The 23,343-nt window shown below is 40.0% G+C and overlaps 1 protein-coding gene across 1 annotated transcript; it reads left to right on the forward strand.

Moving 5' to 3' along the window:
* The first annotated feature begins 11,099 nt into the window (after window positions 1-11,099).
* On the forward strand, window positions 11,100-23,143 carry TMEM175 (transmembrane protein 175). The gene is made up of 10 exons (XM_066181576.1): window positions 11,100-11,161; window positions 11,503-11,541; window positions 12,629-12,726; window positions 13,817-13,868; window positions 14,718-14,753; window positions 16,100-16,183; window positions 16,830-16,994; window positions 18,262-18,340; window positions 20,027-20,168; window positions 20,707-23,143. Exons 1-10 carry the CDS (start codon window positions 11,159-11,161, stop codon window positions 21,368-21,370), a joined length of 1,362 nt encoding a protein of 453 aa, XP_066037673.1. The 5' UTR covers window positions 11,100-11,158; the 3' UTR covers window positions 21,371-23,143.
* Window positions 23,144-23,343: the final 200 nt, after the last annotated feature.

The following is a 23,343-nucleotide window of genomic DNA, read 5'->3' on the forward strand; positions in this document are numbered from 1 at the left end:
TCTTTCCTTCATTCTGTTCATTTTTTCCAGCTTTTTTCCTGCTTTTCCTTCTCTTCTAAATCAGAGTGCCATATCTGAGCTCCCTACTGACTGTGCAAGTCTTGACTGGCAGCCAGCTATTGGAGGAATTTTGGAACAGAAGACATTAAATCAACATTGATTACATGTTTTACTTCATTAATCTGTTTTTCTATCTGTATTGTACTTACCACAGGCAACTTTGGCATCTGGATCAATTCTGAGATGAGAATCTAGAACAACATCACTTATCTGATCACACAGCTTATCTAGAAGATAAAAATAAGACAGATATCACATTTCTTTTTTGTGATTTAAAAATTTTTTCTTTCTTAATAGAATGTAATTTCCAGTGGTCTAGAGACTTCTGGTTTTTGGGCATCTGCCAATAAGCTATTTTATCAATTTGCATCCTGAAAGATACATCTTACCCTGTTTTCATTTATCTCCGCAAGTCAATTCTGAGATTTTACTATCGCCGGCCAAAGTCAGCACCCTCCTGGGTGAGGGGACAATGAAAAATTCCTGTAAAGGCATCTGAAATAATCAGGATAATTTCAGGATAACAAAATACTCTTGCAGTAATTTTGGAAGAATCATTTAGGCTAAGACCTTTCTTAGCAGTTTTGCACTCTTCTCTTTTATTTTAAACCTTGTGTTGCATTTTCTGTGTGTATTACCTGCTTTGATCCACATCTTGTAACTGTCAGAGGTCTGCACTTCTGCAAGTGTTTATCCCTTCTGTACTGGCAGTGTGGACCTCTGAAATATCATGTGTGATTTTTTTTGGATGACAAGAGGAATTGCAATCCCTACAAAAGGGTACAATTATATTGAAGTCTGCTCCTGCAATCATGCACTCCTATCTGGCTTATTCAGGTTCAGAAAAGCTCCTGCAAACATTCTCACAGGGTCAAGTGTTGGCTCCTCACAAGTTTTTACAGTTACATTTCTGAAGTGCTGGTCGTTCTGTTTTGGGAAAAAAGCACTGGAGAAACAAGTTTTTTACCTATACTGTCTTTAGCACCTATGATCTATTTTCACATAAGACGTATGTCAAATGCATTTGGTTTGTTAAAAGTTAATGAACAATTTAGGGGACAAATTGGGGTTGTCTCATCAGGATAATTGAACCAGTGCAAGCAATCCACATTATTACACCAAAACTACAAGTTGAGAGATATAGCCTATCTGCAAAACCAACATGAGGAATAGGAATTAATTTTCACCCACCATCATTACAAAAAAAGCCATCCAAAATATGTTCAGCCACACAGATACATAGCTGGATCTACAAGATCACCTGTACTAGTGAGCCAGGTGCCCACATAGTTTGTAACAATCTACATAATTATACACATAATTGCCAATTGAAAATACCATCTCTTGAGGGCCCACAGAGAAATTAATGAAGAAGCATAACTGAATGTACACCTTAAACTGCTTATTTACTTTCACATATAATCTGGCCTGGAAGCACATAAACAACAGGATGAAATTTTAAGTCAAGAGTACAGTTATTCTGTACTCCAAAAAATCTGTAATTCAATGAAGGGTTTAAATATAAATAGAATTTCAGTATGAGAACTGTAATTACCTTTCATCACAATCTAAAAGCAAGGAAAAGAGAGAAATGCTAGCAGGTAGTTTTGATGAACTACTGTGATGCCAATACCTCCACACTCAAATACAAATTATAACCAAAAGCAAAGCATGAGTGCTAAAAATAGAAGAGGCCTTTTTATTCACACAGGCTACAGTGGTCTCAATGCCTTCATGAGATTTCCTTATGGAAGCTAACAGGTTGCTTCTTCACGGACAGTTTTCACAACATGAATCAGCAATTTCTGTACTTTTTACACTTTATTCCTAGCATTTTCCCCAAACAAGCCAAAAGTAAACATCTAACTGCATTTCTTAATCATTTGCAAAGTAAGTCAAACAATTTAGAGGTTTGGAAAAAAGCAAAACAAAAACCCCACCATCTTGATAACTGTAAAATCCTGCCTTCAGTGCTTTGTGCTGCATTATTTCCCACCTTAAGTGTTATCTTCCTGAAATTTATTGCTACAAAGTTAAGAATTCTGATCAGTTCCATAAGTTATATTTCACCTTCACTGATAAAAACTGACCACTGATTGAAGTCATGAGTACATGGGATGAAAGACAGAAACAGCATGTGGTCATAATTTTAGACCCAGAAGTCATTTGTGCAAGCAAGCGTAAAATCGGGAATGCCACGTCACCAGGCCAGTTTGATACCCTGAGGTAAACTGAGTTCTAAAGATTAAGAAACTCATTCACACCAAAGGCTCAAGCAGGAATGGCATAACCTTTTACCATGGTAAGTTTTATTGCCTAGGTGCACCATTACAACCTGCAGTGCACGGTTTCACAGGGAACAAGTGGTAGTTCAAGATATGGTGCCATGTGCTGCAGAGCTGATAGGCTCTTTCAGAGCTGTTAGGCTGTTCATTAGGGGCAGGGCAAATGGGCTAGTATAACTGGTCTTGCATTGTACCATTGCCCCCTAATGAGTAAGAACATGGATTCACAAGAAAGTCACCTCAAATCTTTAGTGTTTGACACCACCCTCTCTTACCTTTTTTTTTTTTCTTTTGGTCTTTTCTTCTACTATGGAAAAAGTAAGAAGTAATGATATTTTACTCTTAACAATAAAATGCTCAGTTTGAAAGTACTACCTTACTGTAAATTTGAGTGACTACCATGTGTCTTGGAGGTCCAAACTTCCACCAGTGACTCAGTTGCCATAACTTCTAGATAAATATCATTGCAAACAAAGCTGTATGACAGATAGCTGAATTTAGCGAGCAATTAGAGCTGAAGCATTGTCTTGCAGTTCAAGACCTGGAAAATATAATGGTTTTATACATCCTAAACTTGCTGTCAATTTATTACCAAAAACAATGTAACGAATAGACATATGCAGTATTACAGCAGTATCTGGAATGCAGCTCTGATGCAAATAAATGCTTAATATTCCAAACATTTCAGAGAATCAAAGTTCAAAGATCACCTATAATATACATGTGCATAAAGTACTACTTCATTACAGAATAAAAAAAATGAAATTGCAACACTAGCACACATGGCAGCTCCACTTCTACTTGTAGACTAATCCATGCTTTTCTCAAGCAAAAAGTTTAGAGTTACCTAAGTCAGATTATATTGCATGCTAAACAAATAAGACAAATACCAGTCAAGCAAGGACACTAATCCAAAGTCCATTCAAAATAATTAATTCGTTTTTTCTTTCCTCCATTGGGGGAGATATCGCTGAACTTTCATGAGATAGCATTCTTCTGTGTGAGCTTCAATAAAAGCAAAGATACAATCAGCATTTTTACTTACCAAAACAGATTATGAGTCAAAAAGAAATTGTTTTTCTTTTTTTAAACATGTTTTGGTATCTTTAGCAGGTCTGCAAGTAAGAAAGAACCAAAGCAACTGGACTACAGAAGAAACACAGGCAGAAGGTGAAGTGGAAAAGTAATGTCTTACTGCAAACAGCTGATGTCATTGCTCCTTCCTGTTTGTTCTCCAAAGGTTCAGTAGGTAAGACTGATCTCTGTGGCTTTTACAATGCACTGCTACAGAGACTTCTTTCCTAAGACTTCCATGTGAGTAACCTCCTAAACTGTACAGAAGTGTATCGTTATGAAAGAAATGAGAACATAGCTAACCCAAAGTTAAATGCTCTTGCAGATTTTCCTGAGCCTCTGTTCTTACTCTTTACTCTAAGTGCTAACTAAAGAGTATTTTAAGATATTAGCACAGAACACAGATTTTATTTGAATTTGTAGGGGTAAATGATGTTTTCAACTAGGCATGATATCCATACGTTTTACTCAGCTGCAGTAGTGAACTGTGCAAAAATGTATCTCTCTTTATGTGAGAACAAACGTTCATAACAGCTCCAGGCGGAAGAACTGCTTTCTCCTTCCACAATACTGTGGCTAAGTCAGGAGCTGTAGAACAATAAAACAGCATGCCCTCTAGAAACAGGGATGAAGACAATGGGTTCCTTACAAGTTTGTTACCTTGAATTCTGAAAGTGAAAGCTATAGCCTAGCTCAGTAAATTTTTGATTTGTTAATGGTTAGGTTCTCACAATTCATTTCAAAGATTCATACTTTTTGTCTCAATGAACAGACACTACTAGGGAGCAGGTAGACTCAAGAATCCAATCTAAGCAAGGAAGTGCTGCCCATTTGGAAGCACTGTTTCCCTTTGGCTTGTTTCAGAACACAGGGCAACAACACACTGGAGCACTTGAATACAGCAGTGTCAAAAAACTGCCTAGGAATAACAATAGTTGTATCTGGTCTTAAAAACCCTTGTCCTTCTGAGCAGCTCTACATTGCCGCTATACTTCATGGTAAGCTCAGCTTCTCTAAATCATTTGTCAGTTCTGAAAATGTAGCTCCAAAACCTAAGCATGTTAAACAGCAGCAAGAGTGGTACTGAAATGTAGACATAACTTCATTGACAACAGAAGGATTTACAACTGTCCATCAGGACCTTACCAGGCCACTAGCAAATATCTCACAAGAGAAGTGTTTTCATTCTGAAGTCTTCAATGCTAGGAAGAGGGATGACTTCACTTCAGGAGATTTCCCAGAATTACAAGAGGTAATAAAATCAGTAATTAAGGCAGAGCACTTAAACAAATGAGACAAAGCCAATCCTCAAAAAATTGTATCTCAGCTTCAATGACTGGAGAAGGTACAGCCTAACTGTGGCAACGCAAGTGATAGCTAGTGTGCTGCACTAGGCCAGTCACTAACAGTGAAAACCACCCCTCCGGAAAGTGATATGTGAACAGGACTTAGTTGAAGGAAAAGGACCATCTACACCTTTTTTGGTTTTGTCTTGCCTTTTTATTTTTCTTTAAATCTAGAAACAGAAGTTTTCAGCACATAACACCAAGAAACACCAGTTCTCCAGAGAACAATGATTGCTTAAGTGTTTGTGGAGAAGAGCAATAAAGAGGAAGACTTTAAAGCAAGTTAATATTTATCACCCATGCCCTGTGAAATCCATTAGCTATTTCATTGCCTTTCTTTAGTTTTAGAATTTATTATGATACAGTAGAAAATATAATAGCTATACAGAGATTTGTGTGCTTGGAAATATTTCAATTCTGTGTAATAAATACACATTGAGCACAAGTTACATCTTGACATAAAACACTTCATACAAAGCATGAGAAAAAATTCAAATGAATGATTTCAGTCTCCTCCATCAGGAATTCATGTTACACTGCATTCTAAAATACTTGTGCCATGTTCACGATGTTCCATGTGAAAAGGTGATGGAATGGCCCATCCTGAAGGAAAACTCTATCCAAGTGGATGACAAGAAGATGATCAGGAGTAGTCAGCATGGATTCACTAAAGGATTGACTAAATGAGTCAAGCATGACTAAATCATCCTTGACCAACCTGATTGCCTCCTACAATGGGACAACTACCTGGATGGATGAGAGCAGTTGATATTGTCTTCCATGACTACAGCAAGGATTTCAACACTCTCTCTCATGATGTGCTCATAAGTAAGCTCAGGAAAGGGAAGCTGGGTGAATGGATGGTGAAGTGGATCGAAACCTGGCAGAATGGCAGATTCCAGAGTGTTTTTAATCAGTGGCACAGGGTCTGATTGGAAGCCTGACACTGGTGGTGTCCCCCAAGGTTCTATACTGGGCCCAATGTTGCTTAACTTGTTCACTTGTATGAAAGGGTAGATGCCTCCTCAGCAAGTTCCCTGATGACACAAAATTCAGAGGAGTGGCCAATACCCCAGAGGGATGTGCAGCCCTTCAGGACCTTGACAAACCGGAAGAATCACAGAGAGGAACTGTCTGAAGTTCAACAAAGGCAGATGCAGGGTCCTGCACCTGGGAGGGAACAGCTGGGGTACCAGCACAGGCTGGAGCTGATCTGCTGGAAAGCAGCTTTGTAGAGAAGGACCTGGGGGTCTTGGTGGACAACAAGCTGTCAATGAACCAGCAGTGTGTCCTGGGGGCCGAGAAGGCCAGTGGGATCCTGGGGTGCATTAGGAAGAGCATTGCCAGCAGATCGAGGGAGGTGATCCTGTCCCTCTACTCAGCCCTGGTGAGGGACATCCAGAGTGCTGTGTGCAGTTCTGGGCTGCTCAGGACAAGAGAGACACAGAGCTCCTGGAGCAGGTCAAATGGAGGGTGACAGAGATGATAAGAGGACTAGAGTATTTCTCTTAAAAGGAAAGGTTGAGGGAGCTGAGCCTGTTCAGCAGGGAGAAGTGAAGATTCAGAGGGGATCTTACCATTGCATAGAAATATCTGAAGGGAGGGTGTCAAAAGGATGGATCCAGGCTCTTCTTGGTGTTGAGCAATAGGAAAGATGCAATGGGCAGAAACTGATGCACAGAAAGTTCCACCTGAACATGAGCAAGAACTTCTCTACTGTGTAGATAACTGTGCACTGCGAGGTTGTGGAGTCTAATTCTCTGGAGATATTCATAAGCCATTTGGACACAATCCTGAGTAATGTACTCTAGAAGGCCCTTCTGGAGCAGAGAGGTTGGACTAGGTATCCTCCAATGATCTCTTCTAACCCTACATGTTCTCTGATTCTATCTTACAAAATATTCTCATTCAACAAATACTCCCTAGTAGGGTATACTCCAATTCCAAACTTGAATGTAAAAGGAAAAAAAAAAAATATATAAAAAAAGTCAATTTTTATGAGTGCTGCATCAAGATTATAGAAATATGGCAAAAGATAAATCCTCTGGCATTCCAGCTGGTCCTGGAAGATCAGAGGGGCTGGGTGCATCTAGGCTTCATTTCTGATTGTAAACAACTCAGCACCGTAAGTCTGGTCATGTTCAGTGAGATCCCGGGTGCTGAGATACTGTTAGTCACACCAGAAATCCAGCCACATTGGTGATCCCAGATTCACAAATAGTGTGGTTCATGAATTCAATGCTGGAAGTTTACTTGGCTCGATAAGAACTTTCACAAACACAGATGAACCAATAGTGTGGGGTATAGAAACAATGGTGTCCTGATTCCAGCCCAGATCAGCAGCAGGGGGCATGGCCAAGAATCCTCTTACTTGGTGCCACCTTACGTCACTAACAGCAGTGGGGAAAAGGGACTTTCCCATGGATTCCAGGAGGAAGGGCATCTGTTTTTCCGGTCGAACCAAAAGTGTGGTGGTGGGGGGGGATCTGTTGCACATTATTCATTGTTCATGTGGCAAGCATTCTTGCATGCAAATTACCCTTTTTCTTTAAACTTTTGTTTTTACTATTGTTGCTGTGACTGTTCACTATCACACCTTATCCCATTGCTGTTTCCAGCAGATTAGTCTTGTGTCAACCCAATTTTCATCTTTTGTGCCTTCAATTCTCAACTCCATTCCCAGAGGGGGAAAGGGGAGTGGAAGCCAAGCCAACTGCATGTGGTTTGGAAGAGTCTGGATGGGGGAACTGAGTTGGGAGTACCATTTCTAGACCACAACAAAAAGGTTGTAGATTCCCGTTAGATTGCTGGTGATAAAGGCAGTAGACCTAGAAAATAAAAGTGTATAGTGCAATGTACAAGTGTTCCAGGTGCTCCTGGATGCATGCTCTGATGCAGCTGGAGGCAGAAGTCTTACTAAAGAGGTGTCCCTCCTGGGGAGAAGTGATGCTGTTTTATACCCCAATGACACAGACTGACTTCAGAAGGCTGAAAATGACTCCTCTATTTTTGGGATGTGTCTCCCTTATATACTATTTTACACAGACCAATCTGATTGGTGACATAAAGACAAACCATTGGTCAGACCAGAGGGACATCAATAAGTTTACAGAAAACTCCCTGGGAAAAGAATTTCAGAAAACCAAAACATCTCAGGCACAAAACCAGGGCTACAAAGAGCCAGCCCATAGACTGGTCTGTGAGGTAGGGGATTTCAAATGCCCATTTCCACTTTTGGGAGAAGTAGGGGTGAGACTGTAGTCAAGTATCCGGTTACTTCAGTTTTAAACATTGGGGGAGGGCAGACACTTTATATGTAAATGAGAGACATTAAGAACTATGAAGAGAAAAACCTTGGGGTTTGAGCAAAATGGAACAGAACCAGTAGCGTCACTCCCTCTTCCACTGCAGTGACAATGGTCATGCAGCAATAAGGGTCATCCAGTCTCTACCTGGTGACCTATCACTTCCATCGGGTGGCTATCATGCCCACATAATCCCTTCACTGTATATCTCCCAGCATATCTCTTGTTTTTAGGTCTCATTCCTACATTATTTGTGCCATGGCTACAGTCACACCTTCAACTCTGTGCCTCCATCACACCTGCATGTAATCAATTTTTTGGTATCTCTATAGAGCAATTCCTTATCCCTCTCCTGAGCACATTTCATTTTCCTCCATCCAGACATTATGTGTAGCTGATGGATCATTACACATGTTTTTACATACCTGGCTACTATTAAAGCAAAACAGTCAATATTAAAAGAACAACAGTGAAACAGTCTTCTGAAAATTTCCACAGCAGTGAGTGACCATCTGGATAGGGTGTCCCACCACTGATGTTCTCCATCCCTCCATCCTTCTTCACCCATTCCAAGACACCATGTATTTCATCTGTACTGTGATGTACAGTGATCAGAGCCTTTTATCCATTTTCATGGGTCTGTTTTAACAGTTGTTGTAAATGATCATGCCATAACAACTGCAACATGTGACAGGACCCGGATAATTAAAGACACAATTCTAAAAAAAATACAAGCACAAATATTCAAGTGATTGCTTTTATCTCCAGTAATATTATCTAAAAATTCATGATCACAAAGGGCTCACATAGAAATACATCCTTTTCCAATATGTCCATAGGTAGTATCAGAAGTTGCCATAGATGTCCATCAGGACTCTGAACCATTGACCATCCAGAAGGTAGTGGTCAATGGCTCAGAGTCCCAATGGATATCAGTAACAAGTGCTGTCCCTCAGGGGTACATATTGGGACCAGTGTTATTCAATATCTTCATTAGTGACATAGATGAAGGGATTGTGTGCACTCACCACAAATTTGCAGATCACACCCAGCTGAGTGATGTGGTTGACACACCTGAAGGAGTGGAAGTCTTCTAGAGGGACCTGGACAGGCTGGAGAAGTGGGACCGTGGGAACCTCATGAGGTTTTAACAAGATCAAGTGTAAGGTTTTGTTAAACCTCATGCACTTGTCCTGCACTGGATCAGGACAACTCTGGTGGATGAGAGGCTGTACATGACCCCACCATGTGCACTTACGGCCCAGAAAGCCAAACATGTACTGGGCAGCATCCAAAGCAGTGTGGGCAGCAGAGGAGGGAGGGGATTCTGCCCCTCTGCTCTGCTCTGGTGAGACCCCACCCAGAACCCTGCATCCAGCTCTGGGGCCCCAGGATGGGGAAGGACATGGAACTGTTGGAGTGAGTACAGAGAAGAGTCTCCAAGATCAGAGGGATGGAGTACCTCTCCTGTGAGGAAAGGCTGAGAAGATTGGTATGACTCAGCCTGGAAAAAAAGAAGATGGGCGTCCAGTACCTGAAGGGACTACAAGAGAGATGGAGACTTTGGGTAAGAGCATGTAGTGATAGGTCAAGAGCAAATGGCTCTAAGCTGAAGGAGGGGTAGGTTCAGGTTAGATATTAGAAAGAATTTCTTTGTTATAAAGGTGGTGAGGCACTGGAAGAGGTTGCCCAGAGAAGTGGTGGGTGCCCCATCCATGAAGTGTTCAAGGCCAGACTGGATGGGGTTTTGAGCAACTGGTCCAATGAAATGTGTCCCTACCCACTGCAGGCGGGTTGGAACAGTCAATCTTTAATGTCCCTTCCAATCCAAACCATTGGGTGCAAATGCTTTGCACAGGTTCAGGTAGTTGATGTCAGCTCTCCCCTCACCCATCACCTCTATAACCCCATTGCAGAAGGCCACCACATTTGTCAGGCATGATTTGTCCTTAATGAAGCCACATTGGCTGTACTAACAACCTCATTGTTTTCCATGTGCCTTACCATAGTTTCCCTTGGGATGTCACCAGGCACAGAGTTGAGACTAACTGGCCTTTATTTCACAAGATCACAGAATCACAAAATGGCTAAGGTTCAAAGGAATCACAGCAGGTCATTTGGTCTAATCTCCCTGCTCAGGCAGGGTTATTCTAGAGCCCATGGCACAGGATTGCATACTGACGGTTCTTGCGTATCTTAACTGAGGGAGACCCAACAACTTCTCTCGGCAAACTGTTCTGTCTGATCACCCACGCAGTAAGGAAGTTCTTCCTCATACTCAGGTGCAGCTTTTCTGCTTGCTGGCTCTCGTCTTATTGCTTGGCAACACAAAGAAGAGCCTATGTCCATCTTCTTGGCATCAACCCACTAGATATTCATAGACACTCCTGAGGTTCCCCTCCCAGTCGCCTCTTCTCAAGGCTGAACAGGCCCACCTCCTTCAGCTCTTCCTGAGAGAGACGCTCCAGTCCCGTACCCATCTTTGTCGCCCTCTCGTGGGCCTGCTCCAGGAGCTCCATGTCTCCCTTGAAGTGGAGCTCAGATTTGGATACAGCACCCACCATGGCGGAGCAGAGGGACAGGATCACCTCTCTCAACTGCTAACATGCTCTCCTAATTTTAAAAAGGGAATTTGTCTGAGGAAAATCAATTGCTTCTGTAAGGGTCATGATTTCCTTTGCCTCTTATGTTGATGTTTCCCGGCCGGTGCAGAAAGCACCGTCAGTGTCACTATATTCAGGATGCTACTACAAAAAACGGAGAGGTGAACTGGAAGGCCTTTTAAGGGCGAGATTAAGGCTTCATCCACTGGATGCCCAGCGTCACAACTCCTCACGGACATCGATCCCGTTGTTTCCGAGAGCAGCGTTCCTCCGCCCCCCAGGGGCAGCGGGCGCCTCCCGCCCCTGTGAGGGCGCCGGGAAGCGCCGCCCCCGCCGCCGCCGAGCGCAGCGGGGCCATGTCGGCTCCGCGGGTCGTGGTGCGGGAGCGCCGCCCGGGGCTGGGGCCGGAGCCGGGCAGCAGCACGCAAACATCGCACCGGCTGCTGGCCTACAGCGACGCGCTGCTGTCCATCATCGCCACTGTGATGGTGAGCGCCCGGCGGCGGGAGGGAGGGAGAAGCTCGGGGCCGCCGCGGCTGGTCTCGGGTTTCCGGGTCGCGCCCGTGCCTGTCCGGCCCGCCCGGCGCCCCCGCGGGGCCGCGACCTCCGGTGCCGCCCGGCCCCACGCCCGCCTTGCTGTCGGCGGCCGTCCCGGAACGGTGTCGGCAGTGCCGGCCGTGGCGGGCCGGGCCACGGCCCGAGAGCGGGTGTGACTTCCAGAGCTGCTCGTGGCTACGCGATCCGCGGGCACCTGAAGGTTGTGTGGTTTTAGGGAAGTACTCAACAAGGAAAAGAACGTCATGTGCTAATAAATATTCTGTCATTTCAGATTTTGCCTGTGGCTCACACAAAAATACATCCTGACCAGGTATCACGCGCCATTTGCTGTTTGTTTGTTTGTGTCCGGGCAAGTAGGTGTAACATCCTCGTTTAGCAAGGCCGCTTCATTTCGAGTTGCAGGCTTTCAAAAGCAGAAGCCATTAAGCAACATGAAGCCCAACACAAATCACACATAGGGCGAGGAGCTGGTAGACTTACGGTGTAAAATTTTTAGATGAAGATTTATCGTATATGGAGATGTTGTGATATAAAGCCTGAACGAGCTATATGTTGTAGGCCATAGATTACTTTTCGTTACTAGTTAGTTTTTGATGAAAAATTAATTGCCATCTGACCAAAACTTCTTTAAGAAAGCATCTGGTCTTCATGGTAATAAACCATCACTAACAGAAGCCACTTATATAGCACAATCCGAATGCTAGTTTTAGAGTCAGATTCATAATAAATATAATTTGAGTAAACAGGTGGAAAAAGAAGACTACAGACAATAAATTAATTCTGAGAATACCCCAGGATTTTAGGAAACCTTAATAATTTGAGAAAGTTTACAGGGTTTTAAATCATTATTTATTTTTCTACTCTTAAACTGACCTAAATCTTTAAGAAGTTCAGATAAGATCTGTAACACAGCAAATACAATATATTTGTCTGTTTAAGCCATTGTAGTGGTATTTGCAAAATTTGCTGAGCATAAGATCTCTCCTTTCTCCTCGTTAACAATTGTCACATGAAAGCTCTGCCATGGTTCTACTACAGAAGTCAGTGCTGTGAAAGTAAAAAAGGCATATTGTATCCAGTCCTCTGAAATGCATTATTATAGTAACAGTGATGAGAGAATGCATAAATTAATAACAAGGTGAATACTGGGAAGCCATTTTACGGATTGGTGAGGTGTGTTTGTATATCAAATGCTAAATTTCAGTCTATGTAACAAGGTCCTAATAAACTGGTTTCTCTGCAATGTACTAAAGAGGTTGTTGAATAGGAACTGCATGCTTGGAAGGAATTTTCCAAAAATACATTACGTTAGTGTGCATCTCTTTTTCAGATGTTGGGAATCGTTTTGTAACATAACATTTAAATTTTGCTTCCTTGGTTGTCACTTTCTGTTTCAGAAATTAGGTGAAAGTGTTCAGCAACTTCTCTTAGCAAAAATTGCAGTCTACTTGATGACCTTTTTAATAGTCACAGTGGCATGGGCAGCTCATGTAAGGTAGGAACATGGTGTTTAAATCTAAAGTTAAAAACTAGAAAGTGCGGGAGATAACCATGTCTCTGATGTATTTCTCTCTTGCTGCCATACTTCTGAACTGTCTGTTGTTGAATAACATTAAAAAAATCATTGTAAAGAAATGCTACCCTTAGCAGTGAATAGCTACTCTTATACCTCTGCCATAGTGATACAGAGAAAAACAAGCATTATGTATCAGAGTTACTTTTCATTTTACCTTGAAGGTTAGATGAAATTAACCTTCTAATTATGCTGAAGAAACATGAATTTGTAACTTGCCTGCTCCACAAGAAAGGAACTGATACAGTACAGCTGGCCTAAAACTCATCTCTCTGTCCTCAGCAGTAGTTGCCACAGAATCAACTGTAGTGTTGCAGATTCTGTACTTTATAGAACTGTGGACACCCCCACCTGCCATGTCTTGGTGGTTAAAAAGAAATTGGCATGCAGGCATCATACTGGAACCAGGACAGTTTTTGATTGAATTTTGAAATTTAAAAATGTCACTATGGAAGTGGATTGACTGCATTCCAATAAAGGCATGCAACCTGTAATTCAATATTTGAAGCTGATACCTCACATCCATTTCTTTATCACAGTGCTTTTCTTCGCTTGTATAAGTAAATGCTGAGGTACAGTCTCTCAGGGTTTTGTGGAGGGTGATGGGTGCTGTTGATTCTAAGTGTCAGTTTTGTGAATGAGGAGTTTAATTAACAAAATCTGGGGATGTTTGCAAGGAAAGCTTTTTCTTTGTGTGCTGTCTCATCAGGAAAAATTCTTCGAAGGCATAAAATTTTGAAAATACTCTGCCATTTAAATAGACACCAGGTTGTAAATAACTGCTCCATGATTGAACTTGATGTATCTTGCTTTTAAGATTTTTCTAACAATTTACTTTCATATTTGAGGTACATGAGTTTTAGTAGCACCTGTAATACTTGTATTAATTCTAGGGCAAAGGAAATTTGGTTCCCCCATACTATCATAAATGTACAATTTATATGTAGCGTTGTAAAATGTATTTCCTGAGTTGGCTTGTTCATGATAACCTTACTTTGCCTTACCTTGGCAGGTTGTTTCAGGTGATAGAGCATATAGATGATGTCCTGGCTCTTCTAAATCTGGTGAGTCTTGTCAGACAAGCTGAATGGTTAATTAACAAATACAGGTCACTTTAGTGTGTCTCTGAATATCCAAAAGTTTGTGTTAAATAGCATAACACTGACGTATTTCCAAGTCAAGAAAATACAAAGCTCTTTAGTTTCAATGTGACTGATAGATAAATAACTTGCCCTTAACTTGCTAATGTTATACTATAAACTTAAAGAAGCTCTGCAGCGGGTTAGTCTGAAGTTGATCTGAGGGAACTGAGTATTTTGCAATGTTGTCTTAAACTCTGTTCTCTAAAACTATGCAGCCACATGGTTATTCTAATTTTGTTAATAAAAGCCCTATTGGAGCTCCATGAGACAACACTAGAGGAGATTAGAAGAATAGCCTAAGACATCTAATTCTTACCTAATGCAGCTTTCAAAGCAATGCATTTCTTTATGGGTTTTTTTTGTTTTTTTAAATTTTGCCTTTTTAGATATGAAATATTTACGATCCAATATTAATATTCTTGACAAATCAGAAACACCTATTTAGAAGGTGTAGTATATTTAGCATTGCTATTTTAGAAATAAATCTATTTAAAAAACATAGCAAAACTTTTACGTGGGGTATTGGTAACAAAACTGTAGTGTTTTCTAAAATAAACTTGTACAATTTGGATAGAGAACATGGAAGACATGTACCAAACCAGTCATTTGTTGTAGTCAAAAATCAGCAACTTCAGAATTGTGGGTATTTTTCATTATGCAGCACAAGCGTTTGATCCCCTTGTAAAATACAAAGCAAGAAATGCCCTCATTGAGGATGTATCCAGAAGATACAGAAGATACACTGTTTCAATATGCTTTTTTCCGTTTTAGGCTTGTATGATGATCATAACCTTCTTGCCATATACAGTAAGTAATTTTCTGAAATATGACATACGTTTAAATTACAGTGTTTATTTCTTCATTTATTTGGAAAGACTTTACCAAAGTATTCAGTAACCCAGGAAACTGTTGTTGTAGTATACCCTGAAGCCACTATCATAGTTAAGCATTGCTTCTTGAAAATTCATGCAACTATTTTATAACCTTCAAATATTGCCTATTTTAGACCTGGCAGAAAATGGGTATTCTACAAACAAAAATTACAGTTACGGAAAGTCATAGTATCATAGAATAGTTTGGGTTGGAAGGGGCCATTAAAGATCTTGCAGTCCAACCCTTGCAAAAATCAGTCTTCAACTCACAAAGCTGCTCAAAGCCCCTCACCTTGTATGTCTCCAGGGACTGGGCAACTGTGCCAATGTTTCACCACCCTCATAGTAAAAAAAATTCCCCTGATTTCTTTTAAAAAAGCAACTGTATTGAAAAAGGTCCAGGTTATCTGATAAGAATTTTGGTAAGAAAAATAAAACTCTTGTTTCAAATTCTTCCTTATATGGCAAGACATTTTCCTTTCGTAACTTAGAGTTCGTGGTGTCACTTCTGATGTGCTCTGCAAGGTTGATTCTGGCAGCTGATGGTTTGTGTTTAAAATCTGTCTAATTCTTGTCATATGACCTCAAGAGAATATTTGCAAATTAATACCATATTAACAGAACAAAAGAGTTGCTTAAAACACACCTTGACTGTTGTATGTGAAAGACGCGCACCTGTTTCTCCTTGGATATATATGTATGTCTTACATTTAGTCTGCAAAAACAAGGCTGTGGTCAGTAAAATGAACTTTATCAGCAAGAGAACATACTTTTCATTTTGCCTAGAAGCTGAATTTATTTTTGGAAGGCTGTCAATGTTACTTAATAGTACACCCTGCTTTTCTTTTTCTTTTTTATCCTCCCCTAAAAAAGCTGCAGAAATTAATACAACAGGGAGCCATGGAGCTAGACAAAATAAAAGATTCAAAAAGGTATCCTGATATCAAGAACTTTCACAGCTATGACATCATGTCAACCAAAACCAGTTAAACTTTGTGCTCAAGTACAAGCCACTCTGTAATTATTATGGAGGCACAGTGCCAGAGTGGCTGAGGTTTAGCACTGTCAGTATCAGAGCAAAAACATATCTCCAGATGTGTTTGGTTGGGATGCCTGCATGTATTTGTGGCTAGAAATTCCATTTAATGGAATTATGCTGAAGCGCAAATTATTATTTAGACTTATGAGCATCAATATGGAATGAAGAGTGCTGCTATTTCTCTACTGTTACTCCTACATTGATTCTTAATTAAATATATGATCTTGTTGATTTTTTTCCAGTTTTCCTTAATGGCCTCCTTTCCAGGGGTACCTTTTGGCATCTTCCTGTTCAGTGTCTGTGCTGTTGTCATTGGCCTTATACAGGTATTGGACCTATCCATTTACATTTTCACTTTAAAATAGACTTTCTTGTGTAGAACGAAATAAAGTTGCTTAGTCAGGGGCATAAATTGCTAAATATGTTATTTGTATAGCATTCTTTTTCAAAGTTGTGCCCATTATGATAATACAGTACCTGTATGTAAGACAAAAGTTCACTGTCCCATGAAGCTGTTTTATGCAATGAAATCAGCTGATCTCAATGTTCATAGAATTCCTTTCCCACTCTTTGCAAAAATGCCTTGGGGAAAGACCAATTGACTTTTCATGCTGATCAATGTCTTTCTGAGCCATGCAGCAGTGGGTGAAGGAACACAGGCTTTCAGACTCAAGTCCAGCAGCACTCTTCTTCCTGGTGCAGTGCTTTGTTGCTTTCAGTTCCTTATTACAGAGGTCTTCATTCCTTTTCATCAAGGTTCAAAGGTCATGGCAGGCTCTGCAGAGGAGATGAAAATCTTCACATGCTGTGCGTTGACAAATCTCAGAGTTTCTAGCACCAACGTTCCATATGGGAGTGAAGAATAAGTTTTAAAGTGTTTTGGAATGTGTTGATTTATAGTTCTATGTCTTATATTTGAGATCTTGCATATACTTACATGTAATAAGTTCAGTAATGCTCTTTTTCTTGCAGGCTGTGATAGTAGCATATGGATTCTATCACCCACACTTACTGAATCAACAGATACAGGAGTCTGAAAATCAGAATTTCTATAAACGTCATATCTTAAAGATTATCTTAAGAGGACCAGTTCTATGCTTTCTAGCAGCTATCTTTTCTTTTTTCTTTATTCCTTTGGTAAGTTCTCTCAATTTGATGCAGCAGTTTGTATTAGCTGTCTTCAGGGCTGTGTATGAAAGTAATGATGTCCATATTAATTAAGCAGACTTTCTCAATTGCCAGTTCTAGGGTGTTGTAATTGTGATTGCAGTTACGCATTGAATGTATTTAATCACATGTATCAAACCTCTAACTTTATCCATGAGTGTGTATAGTTTAAAAAGAATATTCTGCTACAATATTATTTGCTATGCTTTTTTTTTTTTTTTTAAGCAGGTCTTCTAAACTCTACCTTAGTGCTTTATGCATCAGAAGTAGTTGAGGTAATATGGAAGCTTACATGAAGTGAACACTACATTGCACAAATTGAAGAAGGATGAATGCAATTGCTGCACTAGTTTAGGATGTAAGAGCAAACAGATCAGGCAGACGAGTTAGCCCAGCTGCACCTCAAAACAAATAGTTTTGTCTAAGGACTACTTTTACATAGCCCTTTTCTCTTCCATCTTTATTTGATGTCAGTGAGTTACTACTACTTCTTATTAGCTTTAACTCTTTTCTGGAACCCCTATTCAGAACTGAAATCTAGTTTTTGAATGTATCCTGAGCTTCCCTTCCGCTTGTTCTTTAGGAAAAGATGGATTTAAGTGAATTTTGAGAAAGATTTCACAGAAATTAGCAGTATTTAAATAATGCCCAAGTTTGTGAGAAATCAGGTTGCTCTTGGTGAAAGGAGCTGTTATGAGTCCAAACATGAAAAGGCCTAGTTTTATTTAAAAATATGTTTTTCTCTTCTTCCTCACTCCATTCACTGTAGTTTGGTTGTTTTTAATACTAACAATGGTGAAATTAGTCCCCAAGTTGCTCCTATGCTTAGAGCTGTGCAGAGCCTGTGAACCAGTTAGGACCCACCAATGTGTTCCTGTGACACAAATATTAGAATCTTAGGATATCATGAATTGGAAGGACACGTAAGGATTATAGGGATAATTCTTCAACTTCCAAAGCAGTTATTCCTGCACTTTTAATTTAACAGAATTATTTCCCTGCTTTTTTTAGTTTGCTTCATTACTAAATTAGCTAGGAAAACTCAGTATTTGGTTCCACATGCAATATTCAGGAGGTGCATAAGCATTTCAGCTGAGCCTTTTTGTTTTTGAAAGTCAAGATTTCTTTTTCTCAAAGTGATTAGTTCTAGATTGAGAGTTATATTTTCATATTAAATCTGGAAGGTAATTTATATTTTGATAACTATATTTAAACTGTTCATCTTCTTCTCCAACAGTCTTATGTACTTCTTGGACTCGTAATTGTATTTCCGCATCTCACTCGATTAATTACATGGTGTAAAACCAAAGTTCTTGGTGAGTAACAAAATTCCTAGGCATATGTTCAGATTAGGTTGTCAACATGTTATGCAGACAGCCCAGAATGAAGTAATTTCAGTTCTGCTTTCATTTTTGTTCTTGGAACATAGTGATTTTAGGGTTTATTGATGTGCTTCTAAACACTGTCTACCTTGCTTTCTGGTTTCCCATAATTGTATTGAGATTTGTGTTACACAACACATTTCAAAATCATTTCCCATTCAAAACCTTTCTGGTTTGTCCTGATAACACAAGTGCACGCAGGCACATGTAGGTATGTGAATGATGGCTGCAGGCCATCTGTCCCTTTTCCCTCCTCAAGAGGGAGCATGGAGATGGAAGAACATAAGGAAGTAAGCTCTATGCCTTTATCACTTTCTTCCCTGAAATGCTAAATAGTCGCACATTTTCAAACAGGCAAGCATTGCACCTGTAAATTAAACTTTCTCACAATAGTTAACTGTTCAGGGTATTACATCTCATTAACTGCTGTAATCTAATGAGATTCCTTCACAAATGTCTTTAAGTTAGCCTAAATCCATGCTTCATTCCCTCATGTGCTTTCTGCCCTCCTTGTCTCAGGACTAACAGTTGCACAACCATAGCAAAAACCTGAGCTGCTCTTAAGTCCTGCTGAGAAAGAGGTGACCATTGCAAAAATAAAAGGAGAAGGGGATATCATGTAACCTACTTGGCTAAAAGGTGCAGTGTCCATCTGAGAGGGACCACAAAGGCAGTGAACAGATAATGTCTTTGGTACTGATGCTCCCAAGCTGGGTCAGAAAAATGACAGCTAGGTACTGCTGCTGCTATTCAGACTAGTACCAGTCTGTCTGTTCACCGTACAAATGGGAGCATACTGTTCACTCCCCCGTGTGGCAGCAATAACAGGAAGGCAGAAATGCTCTAAAAGGTTGAAGCCTAAGGTTCCTAAAGGTTGAAGCTCCCGCAGCCTAAGAGTAAACACATACAAATATTGTCCATGCTTATTGTGATGGGGCCACTGTGGTTTGGGGTCAGGTCACATCTCTACCTCTCACCCTGTCAGGTGGCTGAAATACTGCTTTATTGAATTGCTTGTGGTTACACCTGCTTTGCATTCCTGTGGAACCTTAACCTTTCTTTTGTTCAGTCTATACACCTGAAGCAGTGTATTTTGGCTAGCTAGGCAGTTCTGAGTTCAGTTAGAGATGTGTTTGACATTTCCTATAAAAATACACCTTTTGATAAAAGGCTTGAATTATTTTAAAAGTAGTCATTCGATATCCTAGTTCAGCCCCCAAGCTCAAGATAGATTCTTTCCTGCCATGTGCGTAGGTTCTCCAAGCTGTCATAGCAGCCCTACAGCAGTTAGGGCTTCCTGAGGCACAGCATCTGATTTGTTTTGTCCAGTTACAGCTTTGAGTCATTATTCACTTGGTGAAAATGGTTTGACATACAGTTTAAAGGACAGAGCTTTTTTTTGTTGTTGTTCCTGAAGGACTTGTCTTGAAAGAAATATAAATTTCAGGGAGAGGCACATATGCCCAAAAAAAGTGAAGGGACTGACATGTGTGGATGACTGGCATCCTTTTGTCTAAAGAAAAATTTTGGCAGATGGGGAAAAAGGGAGGTCACAGTAGGTTGTTGAACTGTCTTATTTTATAATTCTTTTCATTATTAAGCCTCTGGATTTGTTTCCAGGTCAGAGAGGTGAAGAGGAGGAACACCATAGCTTAGAAACCTTCACTTTTTACCTCAGTGAGCCTCTGAGTAAGGAGCGAGTAGAAGCATTCAGCGATGGAGTCTATGCCATTGTAGCAACCCTGCTCATTTTGGATATATGGTAAGACTTTGTGCTGGTTCTTACGCTTTGTCTTGTTAAATATATTAACTTTTGTCTGTATGTAATATTTGAGGAAATAAAATTAATCAAACATTGTTGATGACTTCCAAAATCTGCAGTAGTTACTTTAAAGTATGACTTTCTGGAAGGACACAGAGCACAAACCAAAGATACTTCTTAACACCCACATCCCAGCAGTAGTGATCATGAGTGTACGTAATACGTGTAGTCTTGAAGAACAAAACTTGCTTTTTTGCTTCCTTAGTTACGTTTTCAGATGAAAGCCTTTTATCAATAAAAGCTGTTTAGTCACTGTAGCAACTTTATAAACCCAAAGGAATGCCAACCTGCCTTCAGATTTCCTTCTTTTTATAATTTCTTTGCAGAGCTGTTATTTGAAACACTGATTCTAAATTATAAATTACAGAAGTACAGAGTGGATTCTTTTTGTTCATTACTTGCTCAAAGTAAAGCAGCATAATTCAGTCTTGCTCTTATAACACTAATATGCAAAGTAAAGTAATTTTTCTCTCCACAGTGAAGACAATGTTCCTGATCCCAGAGAAGTTGAGGAGAAGTTCCATGGCAGTCTTCTTGAAGCTTTAAGTGAATATGGGCCAAACTACCTTGCTTACTTTGGCTCATTTGTTACAATTGGTCTCCTGTGGTTTGTCCATCACTCTCTTTTCCTTTATGTAACAAAAGCTACCCGATTAATGGGACTGCTCAACATACTTTCATTGGCTTTCATTGGTGGGCTTCCACTAGCTTACCAGCTGACCAGTGAATTTGCAGAAAAGTCTCATAATGAAATAGAAGCCATTCAGATCAGCTGCGTTATCACTTTCTTTGCCAGCATATTTCAGTTTGCAATATGGACTACAGCCCTTCTCAATGAAGAGGAAACTTTGCATGCCTTTGCTAGATATGGTGGCAAGGAGCATGCCTTCATGTTTGCCAAGCTGGCTCTCTACCCTTGTGTAAGCCTTGGGGCCTTCTTTCTAACTTGCTTGTTAAGTGAATTTAGCACAGCAATTTTTCATCTTATGCAGATTGTAATCCCGTTTGCTTTCCTTGCCTTGCGCATTTTTGTTAGAATTTCTTTAACTGCCATAAAGTCTGTGATGTCTCTCTCCAGATGGAAGGTTGTATTGTTAGAAGAAGAGGAGGCATGTTTGTCTCCAAATGAAACACTGTCCTAAATTTCTGCGCAGTGCATGTGAGGTTATGAGATCAGCTTCAGTTCCTCTGACTCGCATTATATTCATGTGTGGATTATATTGATGTAAACCAAAGCCTGTGTTGACCGTAACTGGGGCATAATTATATTTAAGCTGGTCATGCTCGAGACTCTTTCTCTAAAATCTGCTGTTGAAAATATTGGGTAAACACGGGATGCAAATAAAAGCATGTTCCCCTTCTTCTAGGGTTGCCCTGACAGGAATATATGCTGCTTGACATGTAACTGCAGCAATGATGGATTAAGAAGTGTGCAGATACCCAGCAAAGTGGCAACCAGACACAGGCATAGAAGTTGGCTGAGCTTCTATGTAAGAGAATGTGAGACATGGAAAACACAGAGACCTCTGGATTTCTGGATGGCACATAATAGTAGAACATACGTGCATACAAGTTAATGGTTTATTTTATTTTTTCAATGGTTACACTGTCTGTTCTGCATAGTCGCAAACGGGATAGCAGTTGGAAATCTGTGTTTTGAGTGGCTCTGTGTGTGAGCTTCGGTGGGAGTTGCAGTTGTGATAGCAGTCTTCCAAGCCATCTGAACACAAGTTCTTTGGGCATATCCTTTTTAAAAAAAGGATGTAACAAATGAGGATTCATGTGGCTTTGCACCCAAGTTTCTACTAGCTTTGGTATTTTCTGAGGGAAGAGAACTCTGTGATTAGACATAATTTTTTTTTCTGTTCTGCAGAAGCTGCTCATCTGAAGTGTCTGAATTTCTCAGGCTTTTTGTGTCTTTTTTTGTCTGTCAGTGGAACATCCTTCTGTTATTTGGAAGGCATGGTGTCATATTCAAGGAGGATATGAGACTACAATGTGTGAAAATTCCAAACCAGGTAAGGGAGTTGAGCTTTCCTCCTGAGTTGTGGACAACTAAGTGATCCCCTAGATTTCTGAGTCTCAGGAAGACAGCAGAAGAAAGCAAACCCTAGACGTTCCTGTCCATGATATGTTGATTTTTTTTTTTTTTTTACACTTTTATAGAGCTGGAAAAGTTTTGTGCTTCTGGCTGCCCTAGAAGCCATTACATTCCCTTTGGCAGAGTGAATAATTTGTATCTTGAATTGTCTTAGTGCCTGACAACTTTATTGTCATAATTAAAGGCATTTGGGGAATTTTGTTGTTAATCATTAAAAAAAAGTGGCAAAATATGCCTGAAGAAATTATAGGTGAAAACAAATTCAAGTATCTCGTTTCAGTTGAGATCAGTCCTGAAAGCACTTGTACTTTTGTTTTGAAGCACCTTGATACCAAATATGTAATTCTGAATATTACATACTTCTTGTGAAGAGTATGTTCAGCTATTCAAGGGGATTTATACCTAATTGTGGTTAAATTACTTGCATTGTGTTGTGTAGAGCAGTTTTTCTGATAATAAAAGCACTTTTGGTTCTGTATGGTTTTGTTTCTAATGTGCAGCAGACACACAGTAAGTAGTGAATATGTGTATTTGTAATAAATTGCAATCAGTGAAAAAAACAAAACTTAAAGCCATTTATTTCTTCTGTGTAGGTGAACTTTAAGGCCAATATCTATAATTAAAATTATGTTAGATGGGTTTTTTCCTACAGGATCAAAAGGTCCCTTCCAACCTCAGCAGTTTTGGGATTTTTTTCTAAAATACCAAAATGTTTTTAATGTGATGTAAAGAAAAGTTGATACTCCTTCTCATGGTACCTGAAAAAAATGAAGCCCAAAAACTGAATCTGACCAAGGAGTTTCATTGCAGTGTTTATAAGGATGCTTTGTATAAAGCAGTGTATAAATATGACAAGGCACTGTATTGGCTCAATAATGCTTCTTTTTTTTTTTTTTTTTTTTTTTTTTTTTTTTTTTTTTTTTGTGTGTGTGTGTGTGTGTGTGTGTGTGTGTGTGTGTGTGGTGTTGGTTGGTTGGTTGGTTTGGTTTGGTTTGGTTTTTTGGGTTGGTTTGT

The sequence above is a fragment of the Chamaea fasciata genome, unplaced genomic scaffold, assembly GCF_029207755.1.
Source record: "Chamaea fasciata isolate MVZ Bird 193981 ecotype frontalis unplaced genomic scaffold, bChaFas1.0.hap1 SCAF_4, whole genome shotgun sequence".
In the NCBI taxonomy this organism is placed as follows: Eukaryota; Metazoa; Chordata; class Aves; order Passeriformes; family Sylviidae; genus Chamaea; species Chamaea fasciata.

Coding starts and splice junctions, on each gene's coding strand:
- TMEM175 (XM_066181576.1), top strand. Junction 14,754..16,099: donor TAACCTTCTTGCCATATACA/GTAAGTAATTTT, acceptor ATTTTTTTCCAG/TTTTCCTTAATGGCCTCCTT. Junction 20,169..20,706: donor CTGCTCATTTTGGATATATG/GTAAGACTTTGT, acceptor TTCTCTCCACAG/TGAAGACAATGTTCCTGATC.